Source organism: Periplaneta americana, chromosome 4, assembly GCF_040183065.1.
Source record: "Periplaneta americana isolate PAMFEO1 chromosome 4, P.americana_PAMFEO1_priV1, whole genome shotgun sequence".
Lineage (NCBI taxonomy): Eukaryota > Metazoa > Arthropoda > Insecta > Blattodea > Blattidae > Periplaneta > Periplaneta americana.
The window spans coordinates 34,213,458-34,241,169 of NC_091120.1; the positions used below are offsets into that span (position 1 = coordinate 34,213,458).

At 43.0% G+C, this 27,712-nt stretch overlaps 1 protein-coding gene across 1 annotated transcript in view; it reads left to right on the forward strand.

Annotated features, from left to right (window-relative positions):
- LOC138697684 (mucin-2-like) overlaps nt 1-27,712 on the forward strand; it is a 215,654-nt gene that overhangs the window by 180,026 nt on the left and 7,916 nt on the right. Inside the window, exons 6-8 of the mRNA XM_069823143.1 lie at nt 4,951-5,129; nt 5,492-5,627; nt 14,841-27,468. Of these exons, the coding sequence (XP_069679244.1) occupies nt 4,951-5,129; nt 5,492-5,627; nt 14,841-27,468 (12,943 nt within the window). The remainder of the gene's footprint in view (nt 1-4,950; nt 5,130-5,491; nt 5,628-14,840; nt 27,469-27,712) is intronic.

Below are 27,712 nucleotides of genomic sequence, written 5' to 3' on the forward strand. Positions count from 1 at the left end.
GTATATCTACAGTATATACATTCCCTTAATGAATATCTGCTTACCTTTACCGCACAATATCTAACAGAACGAACGACCTGCGTTCAATCACAGCCAAACGAACACTGCCAATGTCGAATGCGAGCATCCCCTCCTAGCGGGGCACAGTGATCGGAAGACGCCCGTTCGACGCGAAGCACAGCTCTGATTTTGATGTTTTTGACGTGCTTCATCCAAATATTAACTTATCTTTTCTGTATTGACACACATTTTTCGAGTATTTTAAGAGTAGGCCTTCACTTACGTATGTGAAATTTGAATTTCCTCAAACGTTTGAGATAGATCTTTGAAAATTTGTACACATATCATGCTGTGGATAAATAACCTCTGTATTCAAAAGTTAATATCATTTCATTTAAAATTACAAGAATTATTAAATTTTTTGTAGGCTACATATAAAATTATTACTTCTCTTAGAATACTCAAAATGGTTGCCTAAAATTTGCTCCACATGCCTTTCAAATTCTCTGCGCTACTTTTTTTTTTTCAGATTATTCTTTAAGTGCTAATAAAAAATTATTTTATATAGTGTAATACAGGAGTGTAGTCTTACTTTTTGCTGCAACTTGGGAGCGTCCTGCTTCTTTATTTTTACTTTTTGACATTATGTCGTACTTGTGTCTTATTCAACATTTTATTTTGCAAGTATGGATTTGTAGTACCTATGTGTTATAGCAGCGGCATTACAAATAAGTTATAATATATAAAATAATAATAATACAGTATTTACCTGTGCGCTTAAACCTGCATACTGTATAACTAGACTTCGTATTCCAGGTAGCTCAAGACACATTGGATAAATAGTACGCCGAACACAGAAAATGCAACGGATAAGGATATAAACAAACACGTCGTCGCTGCGTGTTCCTGGAGTAACTGTCAACTCCCGACATTCTGAAGCTATACTACAAGTAACAAACCCATGCTTGAGCCGTGATTTTCATTTTCGTCGTAATCTTTGCAGTGAATAATAACGTGCATTCGTAAGTTTCGGAACATGAACATACGCGAAATTATTTTATATTGAAGAAATTCTTTCAATAGCACATGACGTTATTGGTGCATGATGTAATACAGGATATTCCTATTGTCTGATTTTTTTTTTTCGTGTTTCATTAGGATATTAGCATATGTCGGTTATCACTGAAAATCCACTAATTTTCTATGTATTTTTCTAGAAATTTCCTGAAATGTAGATTATCTGATTTATTAACTGGGATGTTGGCACTGAACATCATGGTAGGGTACACAAATCCATGCTTAACTTCGAGTTGATATCTTCATGATTTTCAGATTTTTATGGTACTGGATCTTTTGGTTTACCTTTAACGCACTTTCTGTGCCTTTTGGTATGCAGTGTCTTACTGGTTTTGTCACTTTTAAGTTTATTTTACACAATGCAATTACATGTAATGTTATCTATATTGACAGTGAAAATATTAGTTCAAATATCCTCAACTATGCCCTGCAAAAGTACAAGCTTGAGCGTCTTACCTAAGGCATTTTACCTCTGTAATGAACCTTCAATCGGCCACAAAGATGCAATCATTTAAATAATACGACTAGTAAGAGCAGTGATCGGTAAGTCTACTCACTATGACTGCGTCCCGGCTTCGACTTAGTAGAACGAGAAGGCAGACGGTTCATATTCATTTTGTATACGAACATACCTATACCTGCGCTGTGACGTCACATATACTTCGAATCAGGCAACTTCATTCCAGCTTATAGATAGACGAATTACGAAGCCTATGTACAGGGTGCGTCAGAAAGAACGGATGGATTTCACATGGCAAGAAAATTGTAAAGATTCATCAAATCAAAAATGTATTGTTATCAACATATTCACCAATACATGCAGTTTATTTATGGAAAACAACATTATCCATATGATGTCCTTGGCTTTCAATACAGGCATCGAGGCGTTTTCTGATGTTCGCCATCACTTTCACAGTAATAACTGGTGCAATTGCCACGATTTCTTCGCGAATCGCTGTCTTCAGTTTGTCCAGTGTATGTGATCGATGTTTGCAAACTTACGCCTTCAAATGGTCCCAAAGAATGAAGTCGCAAGGCGCGAGATCTTACCGTAGCCTCGGACAATCTCAGTGCAATAGAATTTCGTCAATGTCTCTACGATGAAAGCACGTTGTACACCAGACCAACACCATATTCTCAACTGAAACTGCATTCTATGGCTGACCCAACAGTCGTGGTCCCCCTCACTATATCTCTCTCCTCGTTGCGTATCGATAGTTTGAAATCCATCCGTTCTTTCTGACGCACCCTTTATAACAATACCCTACATTTATCTCACACCTCCTTCCTCTAACAACTTTCCTCAGTCAGCAGTAATTCTGGAAATTTTTGCTGGTCAGTTGTTTTCATTGGTGCATCGAAGTCTCGTGACTTTGATTCTGATTACAGTAAGTTTTAAAAGCAAAGCTCTTATTCTGATGATATGTAATTCAGTATAACTTCGCACTTAAACCGCCTTGGAAATGTAATCATTGACTATACAGTAAGTTTTACATAGCAAGAAAACAACTGCAAAATATTATCTATATATATAATTTGAACTGGTAATGGAAATTACGGGAAAACGGCTGAACGGATTTTAATAAATGGCCCCTCATTTTGAAGCTTGGAATCCAAAGTTTTTCGGAAAAGTAGTAGTTTTCAGTGAAATGTCAATTTTCCTACATAATTTTCCTATTTTCCAAAATCCATCTGTTGTCAGTTTTGAGAACTAATTTTATTGAATCACGGCCGACTTCATTGAATTTCAGAACAAAACACACATTACAATAAACAATAGGCTATTACACGAAGGCCGTGACCTGCAGGATTGCCGACATATTTAGAGCTCAATTCAATTTGTTATTAAAAACTGAAGGTGGATAAGTTCAAGAAAAAGTATTTGGCCTAAAAAAATCCATTCAGAGGGAGTATGTTTCATTATTATGGAAACAAATAACTATCAAAAAGACAAGTATTCTTCATTGAAAATAAATCTGAAAAATTTTTATTTGAACGTCTAACGAACTTACTTTGCAGCATTTGCTGCACAAGCCACTAGTTTATTTTTATGCTCGACCATGCCGAAATGTAATAATTATACACCTGGTAGCAGTCCTTTAATGCATGTCATTAAAGTACACCTATTCATTAAAGTTCAGGTTTTCGATTATTCTCGGATATGCAATCGAAAGACAACTAGGGAAATGTCACGGAGGCTGGAAATCTAATACTGTCGCAGAAGGTTATGATCTGTTACTATAATAATTAGCGTTAATTGTAAATAATATTCAAATAAATTCAATTTGTCATCTCGTTTTCCAATTCTAAATCAATTTCCAGGTTATATCAAGACTAATGTTCTCTAGGTTATATCAAGGTCAATGATATTCGTGCCTCGGAAAAAATCAATACTTTCGCGTCTGCGCACATCTCACAATTCAGGTCAGTTCCGTTCGTCACTTAGGCCTACATAAAAATAACATGAAACTTATGAATAATTTCAAGTTAGAAATATGGTCGAGCATAAAAAGTCGCCTATAATGGTAATTAAGACGCTCGAATGAAAATTATGAAACTCGCTTCATAAACAAACATACTTGCGTCTTAATTACTACCATTTTAGGCTCGTTGCATAATGTACTATTAAGGAATTAAGTACTTACCGCTACTGTAAATGCCTTTTAAGTATCACATAGGTCGTCACTTTCAACATCTTCTATGATAGGCGAGTCCTTTTCAGTACTTCGCTTCTGTATTTTTCTTCTGTATTTACTCTATACTTAACACGGGCTACTTTTATCTGCACTATTCTGTATATCGTCAACAATACTATTTAATCACTTTCCAGCATATGCACTATATAATTCGATAATGAAAGGTTTATTTCGCAGAGTTGGAGATTATTTTTCAATTTACTTTATACTTCCTACCGAAGTAAGAAATATTCGTAATAATTGTACCACCAACAAGCAATGGTTAAAAATAAACCACAGCCTGGCTTTCACATATCAATTTTGTTTCAATAATGAATAAGTTTCAATACGTTTCTTTGTATCGAGTCTGATGTGCTTCGTCAGATCGACTTTGATGATATAACAATACTTTCTCTGTGAGAAGGAAATCTTTTACAATTCAGATGTAAGATGCATGTATTTTGATTCCAGTAATTTATTGTTTTATGAATTGTAACATTTCATTTCAAAGTAATTTAAACTAAACATGACCTGTATAATAGCTGCTTATAAATTGTTTGTGGAAGTTGGGGGAGCGTTAAATTTTAGCACTACCTAGGAGCGGTCTATACCTAAATCCGGCCCTGCATGCATGTTAACAGCCTTTTCTCAGTTTCAAATATTAAAGAATTGAAGGGTTCAGAACCATAGTGGGGCCAAGCGCCATTTACTAAAACCGTAGAAAACAAGGGTTAAAATGAAGTTATCACTATAATTCAATGGAAACATACAGCAAGTAGTCCACGCCTGTGGAGTAACGGTTAGCGCGTCTAGCCGCGAAACCACGTGGCCCGGGTTCGATTCCCGGTCGGGGCAAGTTACCTGGTTGAGGTTTTTTCCGGGGTTTTCCCTCAACCCAATATGAGCAAATGCTGGGTAACTTTCGGTGTTGGACCCCGAACTCATTTCACTGACATTATCACCTTCATCTCATTCAGACGCTAAATAACCTAAGTTGTTGATAAAACGTCGTGAAATAACCCAATAAATAAATAATACAGCAAGTAATATAAAGTATTCATATTAAAACTAAATGATATGTCAATCTTCATTAAACTATGGTATTCACTTAACTTTAACCCTTGCTTTCTCCTTTTTTAATAAATGACGCTTGGCCCACTATGGCTCTGAACCCTTCAATACGATTTGTGTTCTTCAGACGGCGCCCATAAACGAGATAATCAAGATCGGAGAGACACTGACGATCCTGGTGTACATCAAAGACAACGAGAACCAGTACGACATTCGAGTCCGCGACTGCTGGGCCTACGACGGAGAAGACTATGAGTCTTCGGACACCCACAAGCTGCAGCTGACGGACAACGAGGGATGTCCCAAGTAAGACTAGTCTACAAAAGCAAACAGCTTTAATCGATATCACAAGAGACAAGAGGGTTTGGTGATAGTCTGATAATGTATGAGCTAACTATATAAAATATGTCAGATTATTTTATTGTATGAGAAACGTGAGGGACAATTTTTTCTCGTTTTCTGAAATATTAATATTTTGGACTTGGCCGGTTTTTGTTATCAACCCTTCAATTTTACAACGAAATTTCATGGAACTCCTAAATAACAATAACCAAATGAGAGTCGATATGTTTCATGTTTCAGGTACAAGGGTATACAGATGAAATAAGAAAGTCTTCGTATACATTTAAATGCTAGAATTCACTTAAAAATTAATTTCTTTCGAACAGGAAACCGAAACTAATCGGATACTGGAGGAGGACATCAGAGACAGGATCATCTGGAGCTAGCATAATTGCTTACAACAACATCACCGCATTTAAATTTCCAGATAAGATGCAAGTATATCTTACATGCAACATTGAGGTAAGCATAATAATAATAATAATAATAATAATAATAATAATAATAATAATAACAATAATAAATAATAATAATAATAACAACAATAATAATGGAATTAACAAATTCAGCAAGTACGTGAACAAAACATGACAGCTTTCCTCTTAGACCAGAGATTATTCACTTGTTTCTTTAAATAAATTCTATAAATTTCGTCTGTTTCTATGAACCAGCTTCTCTATTCGGCAATATCACAGAATTTAAATATTTAGATAAGTTACAAATATAATACACAGGTTGTAACTTTAAAAATGGCAACTATTTATTTGTTACAAATATATAAGTGATACATCTGTGAAACTTCTACAGTCCTTCAATGTAGTAACCAGCATTGTCTACAACTCGTTGCCAGCGATGTGGAAGTCGTAGTATCCCTGTAGCAGCTCCTGTTCTGTTGATGTTTCTGATGGACCGCCCTACTGCCTGCAGAATATCGGGAACAGTCCGGAATCCAACGTCACGAAGTGGTTCCTTCATCTTTGGGACTAAGTCATAATCACAGGGGCTTAAGTCCGGTGAATGTGGTGGCTGGAAAAGCACTTCCCACCCCCAGCGACGGTACAAATCAGCTACAGAATGCGCCGTGTGCGCCCTTGTGTTATCCTACAAAATTATGGGAGGGTTCTGAAAAACGTGTGGGCGTTTTCTTCGTAACGCTGGTCTCAGCTTATGTTCCAAAAATGACGGAAATACTGTGCATTAACATTCTGTCTTTGTGGGATGGTATGTGTTAGGATGACGAAACATGGCGAAACACAACCGCTTTGGGGCATATTCATAGACGAGACTTTGGACCAAAGTTGACTTTGGAAAGTACAAAGTCGCCATTTTCCTATTCACAGTCGACACTTTGACGAAAGTAAACTTCAATGGCGACTTTACTTCGAAGTCGCCGAAAATCTAGACTTTGACTTTGACTTTCGTTCGTGGATATAAGAAAAATGGCTGATATTTGGAAAATTGTTGAATTTTCCGAGAATATTAAGGACATTCAGAAGATTATTAAAGCTTCTCATGTTCCTTACCGTATCATTATAGATTATAAATTCAAATTAAGGTGCAGATTTCATAAACAGACAGTATTAAATATCCTCGAATAATCAAAAAGGATTATCTGTTCCACCAATAAATAATACAATTTATTTCATCGCGATGTTACGCTGTAGGTAAGGATTGATAGCTTAATAATGATTCTGAGTACGGTATTTAATAATTCTATAAAGGATAGGTTATACAGTTGGATATGCAGTTAATTTATAATCCTGCGGTCGTCATAATACTGTTTTCTGCATATTGATTTCAGATAATTTTTAAGTAGTTTCTGCAGAAATGCAGGGAGTAACACTGCCAACTGACAGCAGGATATGTCTCTTTCATAGTCTGTCATTGCTGGCATCTCTTACCATCTATATCTTTAGAATAAAATTATTTACAGTGAAATAATTTGAGGGCTTAATGTGAAACTAATGTAAGTACAATCGATGTTTTATTCACAAAAAAAATTCTTAAGAGGCAATACTATTTCATATGAACTCTGCCATCATGTTTTGTAGTTACGAATTGTGTTATATACAAGACTGTTCGAACTGAGTTACGATTTTTGTGACCAAGTAGAAGAACAAAATATTATTATTGACTGGTATAAAGACCAAAAAATGTCAATTTTTGTACTTACGTCAGTTTCACACTGCCCTCGAATAAAGCTGCAAGAACGGTTAACAATCGCTTAACATGTATCAATGTTCAATTGTTCATTGATTTGTGACTCAGAAGATGGCTTTGATTGTGGCAATGCCTACTCTATTTCAACTATCTATTAATTTAATTCGTTTACAAGGCAGTGATTTTGATTGCCAACATTAGAACAAGATCGTCAAATCTCGACTTACCGAAGTCAAAGTCAAAGTCTCAGAAGTACTGTCTATGAATAGGACTTTTAACAAAGTTAAACTTTACTACGAAAGTCGACTTTGGGAAGTCTTCATCCAAAGTCTCGTTTATGAATACGGCCCTTAGAGCTGTAACCAACAGGAGACTAACTTCAACTCTCCACAGCGCATGCGCTATGAGTCGGACGTAAGAGTCCTTTTAAGGGGGAGGAGGACAGACACGGACTAACATGTGCTAGAAGTGACAATAACAAACTCCGTCTCGTTTCGCTTTTGCAGCAATGTTGCCACTATTAAAGTTACACCCCACGTACACGCAGCATTGAGTAAGTAGCATTATTAATTTTATTGCATTTAGTAAGTAAGCAGACAAAATGTGATATAGGCTATAAAGAATATATGGGCATCGTGCCTCACTGACCTTCACAGAGCTTATCGCTCTGAGTGACATCATCTTCACAGACCCCGTCCCTCCCTCACGTAGCTCCTAGGCGTGGGCAGGTTCTATATCAGTTTCATAAGCAATATAAGTAGTGGCATAATGGCATTATCAAAGCAGTGTGTACGCGTTAGAAAACGATTATTTCATGAGAAATGGGAGGAAGAGTTTTTTTTGCTGTTTAGAAGGGGAGAACATACGATGTATGTTATGCTCGAAAATCCTATTAGGCATTAATAAATTTAAAATACAATGTCATAAAGAACATGTTGAATTAGAAGGTAAGACAAATTAAATGTTATTTTTCCGTACTATTCCGAAGAAAATTTATGATCTTAACATTTGCATAGTATACTAAATACGACATTATACCTTAAACACGCTGCATTGAAACGTACGAGGAATTAAATGTTGTTTGCACGTATTATTTCCAAAAGAAATTTATACAAAAAATATATCAAATGTGCGTAGAAAACGAAATATGATTTTCTGAAATTATTTTAGGTCGAGAACGTGCAAATCTATTAAGTAATCTTGAGAAACGCCAGAATATTCAAGAAAATAAACGTAGACAACGTGATGGAATATTATTGGCTAGTTACGCAATTTCTCGCCTGTGATTTAAATCAATTCAGTGATGGAGAAATAGTAAATAGGCTTATGATTAAAGCTGGCGAATTAATTTGCCAAATTGATAAAAGTTTTCGAGTCTCTCACGTTAACCAAGAGCCACTGACCGCCTTAGCGATTACGATAAGGTGACGCAGGTCACAGCAGTTTATATTTCCCATCCTACTCTGCAGTCTCCTCTCCTAGTAAACAAACTATTTCAAATAGACTATTAGAGCTTTCAGGGAGTACAAAGAATATAGAAATTATGAAAGAAAGCCAGATGATCTATTGCCACTTCTTTGCACTTCGAAGACTATTGCTATATCAACAGATGAATATGAACGAACATTCAGTTTCATGAATGACATTGTAACCCCAATAAGAAATGATCTTTTGGTGGAACATGTAGCTGATTTGATGTTCACCAATTTAACTGGGACTCTTTCTGAATTCGACCCACTGCCATATACGAAATCCTGTCTGTCAACTAGAAGTTGATCAGTAGAAGAACTCTCCTGCTGTAAAAGGAAAATGACTGCAGAACAACATGCCTTCGAGCCAGTCTGGAAAATTTTAAACGGTTAAATGAGTACAAGTAGTTATGATTTTCCAACTAAAGACCTATTGACAACAGAAGAAATGAGGAAATTCTCAAACAATGAAAAATGAACTCAATTATTCAATACAAAAATCAATAAAGACTGAATAATTTGAATAATTTCAAGGGAAAAACTGTTCCGGGGCCGGGTATCAATACCGGCCCCTCTTGTTGAACGTACCAGCGCTCTCCCAACTGAGCTACCCGACACCGTCTCAATTTTTCCCTTTATATCCACACAACTCGCGTGGGCTGACAAAACGCCAGAGACCCACATCGAGTGAACACAATCTCTGTGTGACTTGGAATTGTGGTTTTCTGTTAACGTATACAGTGACTGTATATATTATGCAAATCTAGTCTTTCAGGTAAAGCTCCCTGTAAAGCAGATTTGAATAATTTCAAGGGAAAAATTGTTCCGGGGCCGGGTATCGATCCCGGGACCTCTGGTTGAACGTACCAGCGCTCTGCCAACTGAGCTACCCGGGAACTCCACCCGACACCGTCTCAATTTTTCCCTTTATATCCACACAACTCGCGTGGGCTGACGAAACGACAGAGACCCACATCGAGTGCACACAATCTCTGTGTGACTTGGAATTGTGGTTTTCTGTTAACGTACACAGTGACTATATATTATGCAAATCTAGTCTTTCAGGTAAAGCTCCCTGTAAAGCAGATTTGAATAATTTCAAGGGAAAAATTGTTCCGGGGCCGGGTATCGATCCCGGGACCTCTGGTTGAACGTACCAGCGCTCTGCCAACTGAGCTACCCGGGAACTCCACCCGACACCGTCTCAATTTTTCCCTTTATATCCACACAACTCGCGTGGGCTGACGAAACGACAGAGACCCACATCGAGTGCACACAATCTCTGTGTGACTTGGAATTGTGGTTTTCTGTTAACGTACACAGTGACTATATATTATGCAAATCTAGTCTTTCAGGTAAAGCTCCCTGTAAAGCAGATTTGAATAATTTCAAGGGAAAAATTGTTCCGGGGCCGAGTATCGATCCCGGGACCTCTGGTTGAACGTACCAGCGCTCTGCCAACTGAGCTACCCGGGAACTCCACCCGACACCGTCTCAATTTTTTCCTTTATATCCACACAACTCGCGTGGGCTAACGAAACGCCAGAGACCCACATCGAGTGAACACAATTTCTGTGTGACTTGGAATTGTGGTTTTCTGTTAACGTATACAGTGACTGTATATATTATGCAAATCTATTCTTTCAGGTAAAGCTCCCTGTAAAGCAGATTTGAATAATTTCAAGGGAAAAATTGTTCCGGGGCCGGGTATCGATCCCGGGACCTCTGGTTGAACGTACCAGCGCTCTGCCAACTGAGCTACCCGGGAACTCCACCCGACACCGTCTCAATTTTTCCCTTTATATCCACACAATTCGCGTGGGCTGACGAAACGCCAGAGACCCACATCGAGTGCACACAATCTCTGTGTGGTTTTCTGTTAACGTACACAGTGACTATATATTATGCAAATCTAGTCTTTCAGGTAAAGCTCCCTGTAAAGCAGATTTGAATAATTTCATGGGAAAAATTGTTCCGGGGACTGAACTGAAAAGAACATGTTGCCAGAATATCCTACACTTGCTTGCCAAAACGAATCTTATCATACATTCCAAGAGGTCACAGAAACTTAGGAAGGCCTAAAAAATTATGGATAGAGACAGACCACTAGATCTAATACGTGGAATGTTGTTGTTGTTGTGTTGTTCATGATGATTAAAATAAACTCCAAAATTTCCTAACACAATAATGGTTTAGTTTTCTACGTCTCTAAATTATTATTAATTTTATAAAGCTTTAAAGTTTGAACTGGCTTTTGAATAACCTTATAACGTAATATAGTTCTTGTTAGTTCACTCCAGGCACATTACTATCTGGCCTTGATTATAATAGCGCCTGCATTAACAATCAGGTCATCTGACAAGAATAATTATTAATGTCATTTCATAGTACAGGGACATCATTTTATTTTTACTAACATTTCCTATATTAACCTGGCTATACCTTTGGATCAACGATTGAAAACCGGAAACACTGTTTGCTACCCCCTTCCACGGCTGGAGTTCGATGATACTGGCGTGAAATACAAACAAATCACTTTACTAGGTATAGGAGGGAAGAAAAGTAATTCATCCATTTACGTAAAGTAGGAAATATCACGCTTTTGAGTTGATAATTTTCATTGGGTTTTTGTTGAATCAAAATACAGTACAGTATTAATAATAGGCTAAATGTTTTTACTCACGAACTGAGCTGTCCATGCGGACATATTCATTATGCAGTGTATATTATACTGTCTACAGCACATTAGCGTACAATATAGAGAATGAAGTTAAATTGAAAAATAATCATAATATAGATATTTAAACACATTTTTTAAAATGGTGGCCGTTCATTTCGATACAGGCTTCAGGTCTAATGTGCATATTATCGCACTATAAACTACTGTACCATAGTCCCGTCGCTCTAATTTCCGGCAGCCAATCGCGTTGCAGGTCGGCTACATTTAAACGTATGCGTCTTGTGATTCGCTGAAGAAGACGTTATTCATTTGTTAAGGCTCGATAAATACTTAATATAATCGCCCGCCATTTTGGCTCATTCGTTGGCGTTCGCAGAAAGCACACGTGGACGTTATTTGCCGCTCAATTATTTGCTGAATTACAGTGCGTTTGATTTATTATCATAGGAGCTACGACATGATAATGTTTAACGGTGTGCCAAATAGATTCCTCGTATGGTAGCTCGGCAACGAAAGAACAAAAATGGCGAACGATACTACCTACGTAGACTTTATAGAGCCTTCACTTCCTAAGACGTAAGCAAAGAGGAGGAGTCACGCCGGAAATAACAGCGTCACGACTATAGGTTCGTACTTTGTATCAATAACTCATATTGAAATAATTCTGTACCTACTCTATAAAAGAGTACCTTACGTACTGTAAATTCAATCTTCACTTCTGCCCGATCCGAAGAGATAAAATCACTCAGACATACTATCTACTGTCCGTCCAAGTGGTTATGTCGTAGAAAGGGAGGAAATCACGTGACAGTTAATTACTTAAAGAGGCCCTTTTATTTAAGTTATTTTAAACAGTTGTATAATATTACGTAGACGCCCAATTCCTAACAGAAATTAATGTTCTCAGAAAAGAGCTAAGACAGCCCAGGCACTAGCCTGGCGAATAGAAGCGAGTGGGGGAAATCAAGATGTGATATAGGCAAATGGACGACAGTGCCTGTGCGAAAATGATTCAATATTGAAAGCTGTTCCGTCACTGGAAAACGCGAACATATTTTTGGAACGTACTGTTTACCAGATCGTAAGGCTACTATGACTATATGCGGTCTTGGATCTGTGTGGAGGACGGTTGAACTTCATTAGTAGAAGGGGTGGGAGTGAAGTACATTCAAAAACTCAGGTACAATAAAAAATGAAGTAAAATAAAATGATGTCCCTGTATAAGAAAGCAGTTCATCCTATAGTGCTAACACTCAAATACATCAAACAGAACTTTTCCAGAAACTCAAATCATTCACATTTATAAAATTAATAAATATACAATTCCAGTCACTTACAGTCGCACTATTAAACCGTGTATAATTTTTATATGAGACTTATGATACAAAGTTGGGACAATAAACGTTTCTAATAAATCATGCATAAGCGATGGATGTATAAGCAGCGTATAACTATACATAGAAACTGCTTTGCAGTAGTTATACACACGAAACCCCTGTTTAAGCATTGTATATAGAGAAAAAATGGCCGCCCCAAACAGCTCTTCGTATCGATTGTCATTTTATGATAATGGTTGCCTTGTAACCACAGAAGAACAAAACAAAGAGCACAGAATAATTAAATAATTGTAGCTGTGGCTGTACTCCTTGATCAAAATATAGCGTGGTAATCGATCAGGCCCTGTGGTGCTATTGATATTAGCGCACATTATCGGGTGCCATAGAGAATATCAGTTATTCTGTTACCTTTCGTAATAAAATAATGACGATACTATGACGTAGCTGTGTAGTTATATTGTTATACACGACGTATATAGCGATTATTAGTAAGGAATTTACACACGACTTATAAACGAGCTATTCACTGTGTAACTATAACACAATTAAACGTCTGATAAGGATTTTTATTTGTAAGGCTTTTAGTATATTATTTGTTTATGTTTTCTTAAATACATAATAATTAAAACGTCTAGAATGTTTCAGTAGCATCGACAAAACCAGTTTCTATTATGCTGACTATTACACTTTTACTACGTCATACTACTTTTGACCAATAACACGGTACGAAAGGACGTATTTCAACCAATCATGGCTGCTTATCGCACAATTTTATCGCGTCCCTAGCATTTGTTTCTTTGTTTGCCAACATTTGAAACTGCGCTGGTCTGGACGTGAAAAAAAAATATTATAATAATAATAATAATAATAATAATAATAATAATAATAATAATAATAATAATAATAATAATAATAAGAAATTACAAACCACTCCAGTCGATGCACAGCAGTTTCAAATATGACTCGCACTGGCATTCAAGAACAAGAATTAATAAAAATCATTGATCATACCTATGCATCTTCTGAAATCCTATTTACAAATAAATGAAGAGCACCATTCGGAAATCTTGAATAAGTAGAATACACCATGTAGGCCTACATCAACGAGTTCCACTTCTATTACGCACACGTCCAATATAACATCAATTGAACTACCAATCACATTCAAATTTGAAAATTGTACATTCAATAATTATTCCTTTTAAAATTATTCATGTTTATTTTTTATGTCATCGTCGTTAATTAAAACTTTTCTAACATTTGTGTATATTATTTAGGTTATGTTATAGCTTCTGCTATATGATATTATGGATAGTTACGTATCAGAGAATGTTTAATATTAAGATTTATTGAAAATCATCTGTCAAGTGACGTTGATTACTGGGATTCGGATAATTGAAGTGGAATGCAACTGTTTTAATAAAAATGAAACCGAATCAACAAAGCCTTCTTGACTAGTAACACTGCCATCGTGATATAGATCGAGAACTTCTCGACGCGAAGTCATTGCTAGTAATCATAACTCACTACTGCCATCTAGCATGCATCTAGCGTAATATTTGTAATGTTGAGATGGTACAATAATACATTTGAAGACAGTTGTATTTTCGTAAGTCAATTAATATTTTATTGTACTGGAGTACTTCGTTACTTCTAATCTTTATATAAGTTCTTCTAATCGTGTAATAGTCAATTAAATCCCACTCGAGTTTTGATTTTCTCTAGATAAATCAAAACCTCTAGTGAGATTACTGTTGATAATAAAATCAAAACTTTTCTTCACTCATAATATTTTGCTGAAGCACATTTAAAAACTGAGTACCTCATTATTCAAACAAGATAAAAATAAATTGTAGTCTTTTCCATTACAACATTTAAGACAGTTCAAAAGGTCACTATGATTCCATTTTTGGTGTAAAACGATTTTCTACATATCCTTTTCAATATCACTGAATAGAAGCTATCTTAGATAACTTTAATAATCATAGCTGAAAAGGGACGGCATTTAAAATACACATTTTTATTACAGATTTGTTATGGAGAATGCGAAGGAAGATGTCAAGGTGAGCCCGAGTCCCCACCAAAGACAACTCCTTCACACACACGACCTCCAACAACTCAAAGACCAGTAACAACACCTATCTGCTATAAAGGTAGCACAGATCCTAGATGTGTGCAAACAACAGCGGTGTGCTTTCCTGGTAGTACTAATCCAGCATGTAATCCTCCAACAAAACCAACTCCACCAACGATACAGCCACCGAATTGTTATCCAGGATCAACAGACCCTAGATGCCCACAAGAGCAACCAACAACGGGTCCACCAAGATGTTATCCTGGATCAACTGATCCAAGATGTCCACCGCCAACAACAAGATTACCACCCACATACTTACCACCAGGAACAACAACGCCAAAACCACCAAAATGCTTCCCGGGAAGTACTGATCCCAGGTGCCCACAGACAACAACAAAACCAACTACGGTACCATTATGTTATCCTGGATCAACGGATCCAAGATGCGGTCCTCCATCCACATCTCCAAGATGCTACCCAGGGTCTACTGATCCAAGATGTCCACAAACACCCAGACCTACCACACAACCACCCTCATGTTATCCAGGATCCACTGATCCAAGATGTCCTCAAACCACACCAAGGCCGACAAAACAACCTCCTAGATGTTATCCAGGTTCCACTGATCCAAGATGTCCTCAAACAACACCAAGGCCGACAACACAACCTCCTAGATGTTATCCAGGTTCCACTGATCCAAGATGTCCACAAACACCAAGACCCACGCCCGAACCACCTAGATGTTATCCTGGATCCACTGATCCCAGGTGTCCACAAACACCGAGACCCACTACACATCCACCAACGTGTTACCCAGGATCAACTGATCCAAGATGCCCTCAAACAACACCCAGGCCAACAACACAACCTCCTAAATGTTATCCAGGATCCACTGATCCAAGATGTCCACAAACAACAACCAGACCCACCACACAACCACCTCGATGTACCCCAGGTTCTACTGATCCCAGATGTCCACAAACAACACAAAGACCAACAACGATACCTGTTTGTTACCCTGGATCCAGTGATCCAAGATGCCCACATACAACACCAAGGCCTACTTCACACCCACCCACATGTTACCCAGGATCAAGCGATCCAAACTGCCCTCAAACAATAACTAGACCGACAACACAACCACCTAGATGTTACCCAGGATCCCCTGATCCGAGATGTCCGCAAACAACACCAAGACCAACAACACAACCACCTTCATGTTACCCAGGATCAACTGACTCAAGATGTCCACAAACAACACACAGACCTACCACGCAACCACCTCGGTGTTACCCAGGATCCACAGATCCAAGATGTCCCCAAACAACACCAAAACCAACAACTGTACCTGTTTGTTTTCCTGGTGCTACTGATCCAAGATGTCCACAAACCACACCCAGACCAACTACACAGCCACCTTCATGTTTCCCAGGTTCTACAGATCCTAGATGCCCACAAACACCCAGACCCACTACACTCCCTGTTTGTTACCCTGGCTCAACAGATCCTAGATGTATTCAAACAACACTCAGACCGACCACGCAGTCACCTACTTGTTATCCGGGATCCAATGACCCTAGATGTCCACAAACAACACCAAGACCAACTACACAACCACCTCGATGTTACCCAGGATCGACTGATAATAGATGTCCACAAACAACACCAAAACCAACAACGGTACCAGTTTGTTACCCTGGATCCACTGATCCAAGATGTCCACAGTCAACGTCTAGACCAACTACACAACCACCAAGATGCTACCCAGGCTCGACTGATCCACGATGTCCACAAACAACACCTAGACCTACTACACAACCTCCCAGGTGCTATCCAGGATCCCCTGACCCAAGATGCCCTCAAACAACACCTAAACCAACCTCGCAGACACCCACATGCTATCCAGGCTCTACAAATCCCGATTGCCAAAGGCCGAATTGCTATCCAGGATCAAACGATCCGAGATGTTCAACCAGACCCCCGGCAACTTATTTGCCACCTGCCACAACATCACCACGACCAACAACTACGCCACCTCCAAGATGCTATCCAGGATCCACAGATCCAAGGTGTCCAACCACTCCACCTACACGACCTACGACTACACCACCGCCAAGATGTTATCCAGGATCCACAGACCCAAGATGTCCAACTCCCCCGCCACCACGACCTTCAACAACACCACCACCTAGATGTTATCCAGGATCTACCGATCCACGTTGCCCTACTCCACCTCCACCTCAACCTACAACTACACCACCACCAAGATGTTATCCAGGATCCACAGATCCACGCTGCCCGACTCCACCTCCACCCCGACCTACAACTACACCACCGCCAAGATGTTATCCAGGATCCACTGATCCAAGATGTCCGACTCCGCCTCCACCACGACCTACGACTACACCACCACCAAGATGTTATCCAGGATCCACTGATCCAAGATGTCCGACTCCACCTCCACCACGACCTACGACTACACCACCACCACGATGTTATCCAGGATCCACTGATCCAAGATGTCCGACTCCACCTCCACCACGACCTACGACTACACCACCGCCAAGATGTTATCCAGGATCCACTGATCCAAGATGTCCGACTCCACCTCCACCACGACCTACGACTACACCACCGCCAAGATGTTATCCAGGATCCACAGATCCACGCTGCCCGACTCCACCTCCACCACGACCTACGACTACACCGCCACCAAGATGTTATCCAGGATCCACTGATCCAAGATGTCCGACTCCAACTCCACCACGACCTACCACTACACCACCACCACGATGTTATCCAGGATCCACTGATTCAAGATGTCCGACTCCACCGCCACCAAGACCTACTACTACACCGCCACCAAGATGTTATCCAGGATCCACTGATCCAAGATGTCCGACTCCACCTCCACCACGACCTACGACTACACCACCACCACGATGTTATCCAGGATCCACTGATCCAAGATGTCCGACTCCACCGCCTACAAGACCTACTACTACACCGCCACCAAGATGTTATCCAGGATCTACTGATCCACGATGTCCGACTCCACCACCACCACGACCTACAACTACACCACCACCAAGGTGTTATCCAGGATCTACTGATCCACGATGTCCGACTCCACCTCCACCACGACCTACAACTACACAACCACCCAGATGTTATCCAGGATCCACTGATCCAAGATGTCCGACTCCACCTCCACCACGACCTACGACTACACCGCCACCAAGATGTTATCCAGGATCCACTGATCCAAGATGTCCGACTCCACCTCCACCACGACCTACGTCTACACCACCGCCAAGATGTTATCCAGGATCCACTGATCCACGTTGTCCGACTCCAACTCCACCACGACCTACAACTACACAACCACCCAGATGTTTTCCAGGATCCACAGATCCACGATGTCCGACTCCACCTCCTCCAAGAATTACAACTACAGCACCACCCAGATGTTATCCAGGATCTATTGACGCAAGATGTCCTCAAACAACTCCAAGACCAACTATGCTACCAGTCTGTTATCCGGGATCTACGGATCCTAGATGTCCACAATCTACTCCGAAACCAACAATAGAGCCACCTAAATGTTATCCGGGATCTACACACCCCGATTGTCAAAGGCCGAATTGTTTCCCAGGATCAACTGATCCCAGATGTTCCACAAGACCGCCAGCAACATATTTACCACCCGCTACAAAGCCAACACCGAAACCATGTTTTCCCGGGAGCACAGATCCTGGTTGTCCCCAAACAACGCCTAAACCTACAACTCCACCAATATGTTATCCTGGCTCTTTAGATCCACGTTGCCCAACTCCACCTCCGTCGCGACCCACAACTACACCACCACCCAGATGTTATCCAGGATCCAAAGATCCACGTTGCCCAACTCCGCCTCCACCACGACCTACAACTACACCACCACCAAGATGTTATCCAGGATCCACAGACCCACGTTGTCCAACATCACCTCCGCCAAGACCTACAACTACACCACCACCAAGATGTTATCCAGGATCCACAGATCCACGTTGCCCAACACCACCTCCGCCACGACCTACAACTACACCGCCACCAAGATGTTATCCAGGATCCACAGATCCACGTTGTCCAACACCACCTCCACCAAGACCTACAACAACACCACCACCAAGATGTTATCCAGGATCCACAGATCCACGTTGTCCAACACCACCTCCGCCAAGACCTACAACTACACCACCACCAAGATGTTATCCAGGATCCACAGATCCACGTTGTCCAACACCACCTCCGACAAGACCTACAACTACACCACCACCAAGATGTTATCCAGGATCCACAGATCCACGTTGTCCAACACCACCTCCGCCAAGACCTACAACAACACCACCACCAAATTGTTATCCAGGATCCACAGATCCACGTTGTCCAACACCACCTCCGCCACGACCTACAACTACACCACCGCCCAGATGTTATCCAGGATCCACAGATCCACGTTGTCCAACACCACCTCCGCCAAGGCCTACAACTACACCACCACCAAGATGTTATCCAGGATCCACAGATCCACGTTGTCCAACACCACCTCCGCCAAGACCTACTACACCACCACCAAGATGTTATCCAGGATCCACAGATCCACGTTGCCCAACTCCATCTCCACCACGGCCTACAACTACACAACCACCCAGATGTTATCCAGGAACGACAGATCCTCGCTGTCCAACTCCACCTCCACCACGACCTACAACTACACAACCACCCAGATGTTATCCAGGATCCACAGATTCAAGGTGCCCAACGATACCCTCCACAAGACCACCAGCGACTTATTTACCTCCAGTGACAACAACGCGACCACCAAATTGTTACCCAGGTAGCAGCGATCCAAGATGTCCAACCACAACCCCAAGACCAGTAACACCACCATTATGTTATCAAGGATCTAATGATCCACGGTGTCCGCAAAGTACACCACAGACACCAAATTGCTTTCCAGGTAGTACTGACTCAAGATGCCCAGCTCCTCCAAGACCGACCACGCAACCACCGAATTGCTATCCTGGTTCAACTGATCCACGATGTCCTCCCCCTCCAACAAAACCAACTACGAGGCCACCAAACTGTTATCCCGGTTCAACTGATCCTCGATGTCCACCTCCGCCTACAAGACCACCTACTTCAAGACCCCCAAATTGTTATCCTGGTTCCACTGATCCCAGATGTCCACCTCCACCTACTAGACCGCCAACGACACAGCCACCAAATTGTTACCCTGGCTCGACTGATCCTCGATGCCCACTCCCTCCTACAAGACCGCCGAATTGTTATCCTGGTTCCACTGATCCCAGATGTCCACCTCCACCTACTAGACCACCAACTACAAAGCCACCAAATTGTTACCCTGGCTCAACTGATCCTCGATGCCCACCCCCTCCTACAAGACCAACAACAACAAGACCCCCGAATTGTTATCCTGGTACCACTGATCCCAGATGTCCACCTCCACCTACTAGACCACCAACAACACAACCACCAAATTGTTATCCTGGTTCAACTGATTCTCGATGCCCACCTCCTCCTACAAGACCTCCAACTACGAGGCCACCAAATTGTTATCCTGGTTCCACTGATCCCAGATGTCCACCTCCACCTACTAGACCACCAACCACAAAGCCACCAAATTGTTACCCTGGCTCAACTGATCCTCGATGCCCACCCCCTCCTACAAGACCACCAACTACAAGACCCCCAAATTGTTATCCTGGTTCCACTGATCTCAGATGTCCACCTCCACCTACTAGACCACCAACAACACAACCACCAAATTGTTATCCTGGTTCAACTGATTCTCGATGCCCACCTCCTCCTACAAGACCTCCAACTACGAGGCCACCAAATTGTTATCCAGGTTCCACTGATCCCAGATGTCCACCTCCACCTACTAGACCACCCACCACGCAGCCACCAAATTGCTATCCCGGTTCAACTGATCCTCGATGCCCGCCCCCACCTACAAGACCAACTACGAGACCTCCGAATTGTTATCCAGGTTCAAATGATCCCAGATGTCCACCTACACCCACTAGACCGCCTACCACACAGCCACCAAACTGTTATCCCGGTTCAACTGATCCTCGATGCCCAACTCCTCCTACAAGACCGCCGACTACTAGACCCCCGAATTGTTATCCTGGTTCAACCGATCCTCGATGCCCACCCCCTCCAACAAGACCGCCAACGAGACCTCCAAATTGTTACCCCGGATCTACAGATACTCGATGTCCACCTCCGACAACCAAACCACCTACCAGACCTACAACTGCCAAACCACCAATCACGTATTTACCTCCATCAACAACTCATCCACCAAAATGTTATCCAGGAAGTATCGACCCCCGTTGTCCAACTACTACGCCGAGACCAGTAACACCTCCTATTTGTTATCAGGGAAGTACAGACCCACGCTGTCCAAAACCACCGCCACAAACACCCCCTCCTACTACACGACCTCCAACAACAAGACCAACTAGCTGCTATCCAGGATCTACAGATCCTAGGTGTCCAACAAGACCGACTACGGTACAACCGCCGCTATGTTACCCAGGTTCAACAGATTCGCGATGTCCAACAACTCCAAGACCGACTCCTCCTCCTGAAGAACCACCAAAATGCTATCCCGGATCGACTGATATAAGATGTCCCACACCACCTCCAACAAGACCACTGCAATGTACGCCTGGCTCCGCTGACCCTAGATGTCCACATCCTACACCGCCCACATATCCAGATAAACCAACGTGTTTCCCCGGGTCAAACGATCCTCGTTGCTCGTCACGACCACCTGCCACATATTTGCCCCCTTCAACTACACAAAAGCCTCCAAATTGCTATCCTGGTAATACCGATCCAAGATGTCCTAAACCCAGTCCCATTCCTACCACTCAGCCTCCGAGATGTTATCCTGGTACAACTGATCCTAGATGCCCACAAGAAAATCCTACAACAGCTCCACCTAGATGCTACTTTGGATCAACAGATCCTAGATGTTCTAAACCAACTCCATCACCAACTACACAACCACCAAGATGTTATCCTGGATCAACGGACCCCAGATGTCCTAAACCAACTCCTCCACCGACTACACAACCTCCGAGATGTTATCCTGGATCAACAGATCCTAGATGTCCTAAACCAACTCCTCCACAAACTACACAACCACCAAGATGTTATCCTGGTTCAACGGATCCTAGATGTCCTAAACCACCTCCACCATCAACTACACAACCACCAAGATGTATTCCTGGATCAACGGATCCCAGATGTCCTAAACCAACTCCTCCACCGACTACACAACCTCCGAGATGTTATCCTGGATCAACAGATCCTAGATGTCCTAAACCAACTCCTCCACAAACTACACAACCACCAAGATGTTATCCTGGTTCAACGGATCCTAGATGTCCTAAACCAACTCCACAACCAACCATACAACCACCAAGATGTTATCCTGGATCAACGGATCCCAGATGTCCTAAACCAACTCCTCCACCGACTACACAACCTCCGAGATGTTATCCTGGATCAATGGATCCCAGATGTCCAAAACCAATTACACCGTCCACGACACAACCACCGAGATGCTATCCTGGATCCACAGATCCCAGATGCCCAAAACCAACATCGCCACCTACAATAGCTCCTCCTTCATGTTATCCAGGATCAAATGATCCCAGATGTCCTAAACCAACACCACCACCTACTACAGCTCCTCCTCTGTGCTATCCTGGATCTTCAGATCCTAGATGCCCTAAACCTCCTACAACAGAACGTCCCACTTATCCTCCAACAACAACACCGTTTTTCTGTCCATGTTTAACAGAAAATCCACCAACGACAACCCCAAAGCCAATTACACCACCTATCTGCTACCCAGGTTCTACTGATCCAAGATGTCCAAAACCAACGCCTCCGCCCACTACGCCACAACCAAACTGCTATCCTGGGTCCACTGATCCTAGGTGTCCAAAACCAAAGCCACCACCCACATCACGTCCAAATTGCTACCCAGGATCCACTGATCCAAGATGTCCAAAACCAACACCTCCGCCCATAACGCCACGTCCAAACTGCTATCCAGGTTCCACAGACCCTAGATGTCCAAAACCAACACCAGCACCTACAACACCACGTCCAAATTGCTACCCAGGTTCGACAGATCCTCGGTGTCCAAAACCAACACCACCACCTACAACACCACGTCCAAATTGCTACCCAGGTTCGACAGATCCTCGGTGTCCAAAACCAACACCCCAACCCACAACTCCGCGTCCAAACTGCTACCTAGGTTCGACTGATCCTCGGTGTCCAAAACCAACGACCCCACCTACAACATCACGTCCAAACTGCTATCCAGGTTCGACTGATCCTCGGTGTCCAAAACCAACGACCCCACCTACAACACCGCGTCCGAACTGCTACCCAGGTTCGACTGATCCTCGGTGTCCAAGACCAACACCACCACCCACAACACCACGTCCAAACTGTTATCCAGGCTCCAATGATCCCAGGTGTCCAAAACCAACACCACCACCCACAACACTTCGTCCAAACTGCTACCCAGGTTCGACTGATCCTAGGTGTCCAAAACCAACTACCCCACCTACAACATCACGTCCAAACTGCTATCCAGGTTCGACTGATCCTCGGTGTCCAAAACCAACGATCCCACCTACAACACCACGTCCGAACTGCTACCCAGGTTCGACTGATCCTCGGTGTCCAAGACCAACACCACCACCCACAACACCACGTCCAAACTGTTATCCAGGCTCCAATGATCTCAGGTGTCCAAAACCACCACCGCCCACAACACCACGTCCAAATTGCTATCCAGGAACTGCTGATCCCAGGTGTCCAAAACCGCCACCACCACCTACCACACCGCAACCACAATGCTACCCAGGATCTTCAGAATTTGGCTGCCCAACTCCTTATCCTCCTGCATCAAAACCCCCACCACCTCAATGTTTTGAAGGTTCTAGAGATCCAAGGTGTCCCACACCAAGGCCACCCAGCACTTATCTACCTCCCAGCACACCCAAAACTCCCACATGTTACCCAGGATCCACTGATCCTAGATGTCAGGAAAATCCTCCAAGTAGACCTCCATGTTATCCAGGATCCAATGATCCACGATGTTCAAAACCAACACCACCACCCACAACACGACGTCCAAACTGCTACCCAGGATCTACTGATCCAAGGTGTCCAAAACCAACACTTCCGCCCACAACGCCACAACCAAACTGCTATCCTGGTTCCACTGATCCTAGGTGTCCAAAACCAACTCCACCACCCACATCACGTCCAAACTGCTACCCAGGATCCACTGATCCAAGATGTCCAAAACCAACACTTCCGCCCACAACACCACGTCCAAACTGCTATCCAGGTTCCACAGACCCTAGGTGTCCAAAACCAACATCACCACCTACAACGCCACGTCCAAATTGCTACCCAGGTTCGACAGATCCTAGGTGTCCAAAACCAACACCCCCACCCACAACGCCACGTCCAAACTGCTACCCAGGTTCGACTGATCCTCGGTGTCCAAAACCAACGACCCCACCTACAACACCACGTCCAAACTGCTACCCAGGTTCGACTGATACTCGGTGTCCAAAACCAACGAACCCACCTACAACACCACGTCCAAACTGCTACCCAGGTTCGACAGATCCTCGATGTCCAAGACCAACACCACCACCCACAACACCACGTCCAAATTGTTATCCAGGCTCCAATGATCCCAGGTGTCCAAAACCAACACCACCACCCACAACACCACGTCCAAATTGCTACCCAGGTTCGACAGATCCTCGTTGTCCAAAACCAACACTCCCACCCACAACGTCCCGTCCAAACTGCTACCCAGGTTCGAATGATCCTCGGTGTCCAAAACCAACCACCCCACCTACAACACCACGTCCAAACTGCTACCCAGGTTCGACTGATCCTCGGTGTCCAAGACCAACACCACCACCCACAACACCACGTCCAAACTGTTATCCAGGTTCCAATGATCCCAGGTGTCCAAAACCGCCACCACCGCCTACCACAGCGCAACCACAATGCTACCCGGGATCTCCAGAAGTTGGTTGCCCAACTCCTTATCCTCCTGCATCAAAGCCTCCACCACCTCAATGTTTTGAAGGTTCTAGAGATCCAAGGTGTCCCACACCAAGGCCACCTAGCACTTATCTACCTCCCAGTACAACCAAAACTCCCACATGTTACCCAGGATCCACTGATCCTAGATGTCAGGAAAGTCCTCCAAGTAGACCTCCATGTTATCCAGGATCCAATGATCCACGATGTCCAAAACCAACACCATCAACAACTCCGCGACCTAATTGCTTCCCGGGATCTACCGACTCTAGATGTCCCAGGCCGACGCCGCCTCCAACCACACCACGTCCAAACTGTTATCCAGGATCAACCGATCCTAGATGTCCTAGACCAACTTCTCCCCCTACAACTTCACGTCCTAACTGTTTTCCAGGATCAACAGATCCTAGATGTCCTCAACCTACACCGCCTCCAACTACACCTAAGCCAAACTGTTACCCAGGATCAACCGACCCAAGATGTCCTAGACCAACTCCTCCTCCTACAACTTCGCGGCCTAATTGCTTCCCAGGATCTACGGACTCTAGATGTCCAAGGCCAACATCGCCTCCAACCACGTCTCGTCCAAACTGTTACCCAGGATCAACCGACCCTAGATGTCCTAGACCATCTCCTCCCCCTACAACTTCACGTCCTAACTGTTTTCCAGGAGCTACAGATCCCAGATGTCCTCGACCTACACCGCCTCCAACTACGCCTCGGCCAAACTGTTACCCAGGATCAACCGACCCAAGATGTCCTAGACCAACTCCTCCTCCTACAACTTCGCGGCCTAATTGTTTTCCAGGATCTACAGATCCTAGATGTCCTCGACCTACATCGCCTCCAACTACATCTCGGCCAAACTGTTATCCAGGATCAACTGACCCAAGATGTCTTAGACCAACTCCTCCTCCTACAACTTCGCGGCCTAATTGTTTTCCAGGATCTACAGATCCCAGATGTCCTCGACCTACACCGCCTCCAACTACGCCTCGGCCAAACTGTTACCCAGGATCAACCGACCCAAGATGTCCTAGACCAACTCCTCCTCCTACAACTTCGCGGCCTAATTGTTTTCCAGGATCTACAGATCCCAGATGTCCTCGACCTACACCGCCTCCAAGTACGCCTCGGCCAAACTGTTATCCAGGATCAACTGACCCAAGATGTCCTAGACCAACTCCTCCTCCAACAACTTCGCGGCCTAATTGTTTTCCAGGATCTACAGATCCTAGATGTCCTCGGCCTACATCGCCTCCAACTACATCTCGGCCAAACTGTTATCCAGGATCAACTGACCCAAGATGTCCTAGACCAACTCCTCCTCCTACAACTTCGCGGCCTAATTGTTTCCCAGGATCTAATGATCCAAGGTGCCCTAAACCTTCCGTACCTACTACAATCGAACCTCAGTGCTATCCAGGTTCCCCTGACCCTCGATGTCCAACACCGTACCCACCTGCAACACGACCTCCTCCACCTCAATGTTTTGTTGGATCTAAAGATCCTAGATGTCCAACACCAAGACCTCCTGCAACATATCTCCCTCCTGTAGGTACGACTAAACCATCGGGCTGTTATCCAGGTTCTCTAGATCCGAAATGTCTTCAAACTCCAGCACCACCTAATTGTTATCCTGGATCTACTGATCCTAGATGCCCTAAACCCCCTCCACCAACGAATTATTTTCCGCCTCATACAACGTCACATCCTCCAACATGTGAATGTCTGACACAACCTCCAAACTGCTTTCCCGGAAGCCAAGATCCTAGATGTCCTCAAACAACAACTCCCAAACCAATAACACCTCCCATATGTTTTCCAGGATCATCAGATCCTAGATGTCAACCTTCTTGTTATCCAGGATCCAATGACCCCAGATGTGTCCAAGAACAACCTCCCCCTCCAGGTTGTTATCCTGGTTCACCCGATCCAAGATGCGGTAGTCCGTCACAACAACCTCCAACATATTTGCCCCCTGGACCTTCTAAGCCACAATGCTATCCCGGGTCCAAAGATCCAAGATGTCAACCAGTTGCTCCCCCACAGACACTGTGCTATCCAGGATCACCTGATCCTCAGTGCAATGAAATTGTAACTACTATAAAGCCTACCACAATTAATCCTCCTGGGTGCTATCCTGGATCCTCAGGCAAGAACTGTACAAGTGATGGAACAGCTTATTACGAAACTGAAGTCAGGCCACCACAGTGCTTCCCAGGGAGTAATGACCCCAAGTGTAGGCAGAATGAGCCACCTACTCCGAACATACCTTCAGATGGCAGTGCATTGTTTCCAGTACCAATTCAGCCATCGACAGCTTCACCAACCCGATTGCCACAACGTGAAGATGGAGATTTCCATGGCAAAGATCAGGATCCTCGATATCATTCTTTCCATTCATGTAAGTAGTCTTGCTGTCAGTGGCACCAATAAAATTTATGCTAGTACTGTGTTCAATTATCAGAGAAATATTCGATATACAGCTCAAATCTTAATATTAACAATTTTCTCACGTCCCTCGATAGTATTATTCTTTAATTAAAATTGTTTTCCGTATTTATCTATCATTTAAAATGAACATTTCAAATTATTATTAATTAATATATAATTTATTTCCAAGAAATAGTCTGCTCAGGCATCCTGGG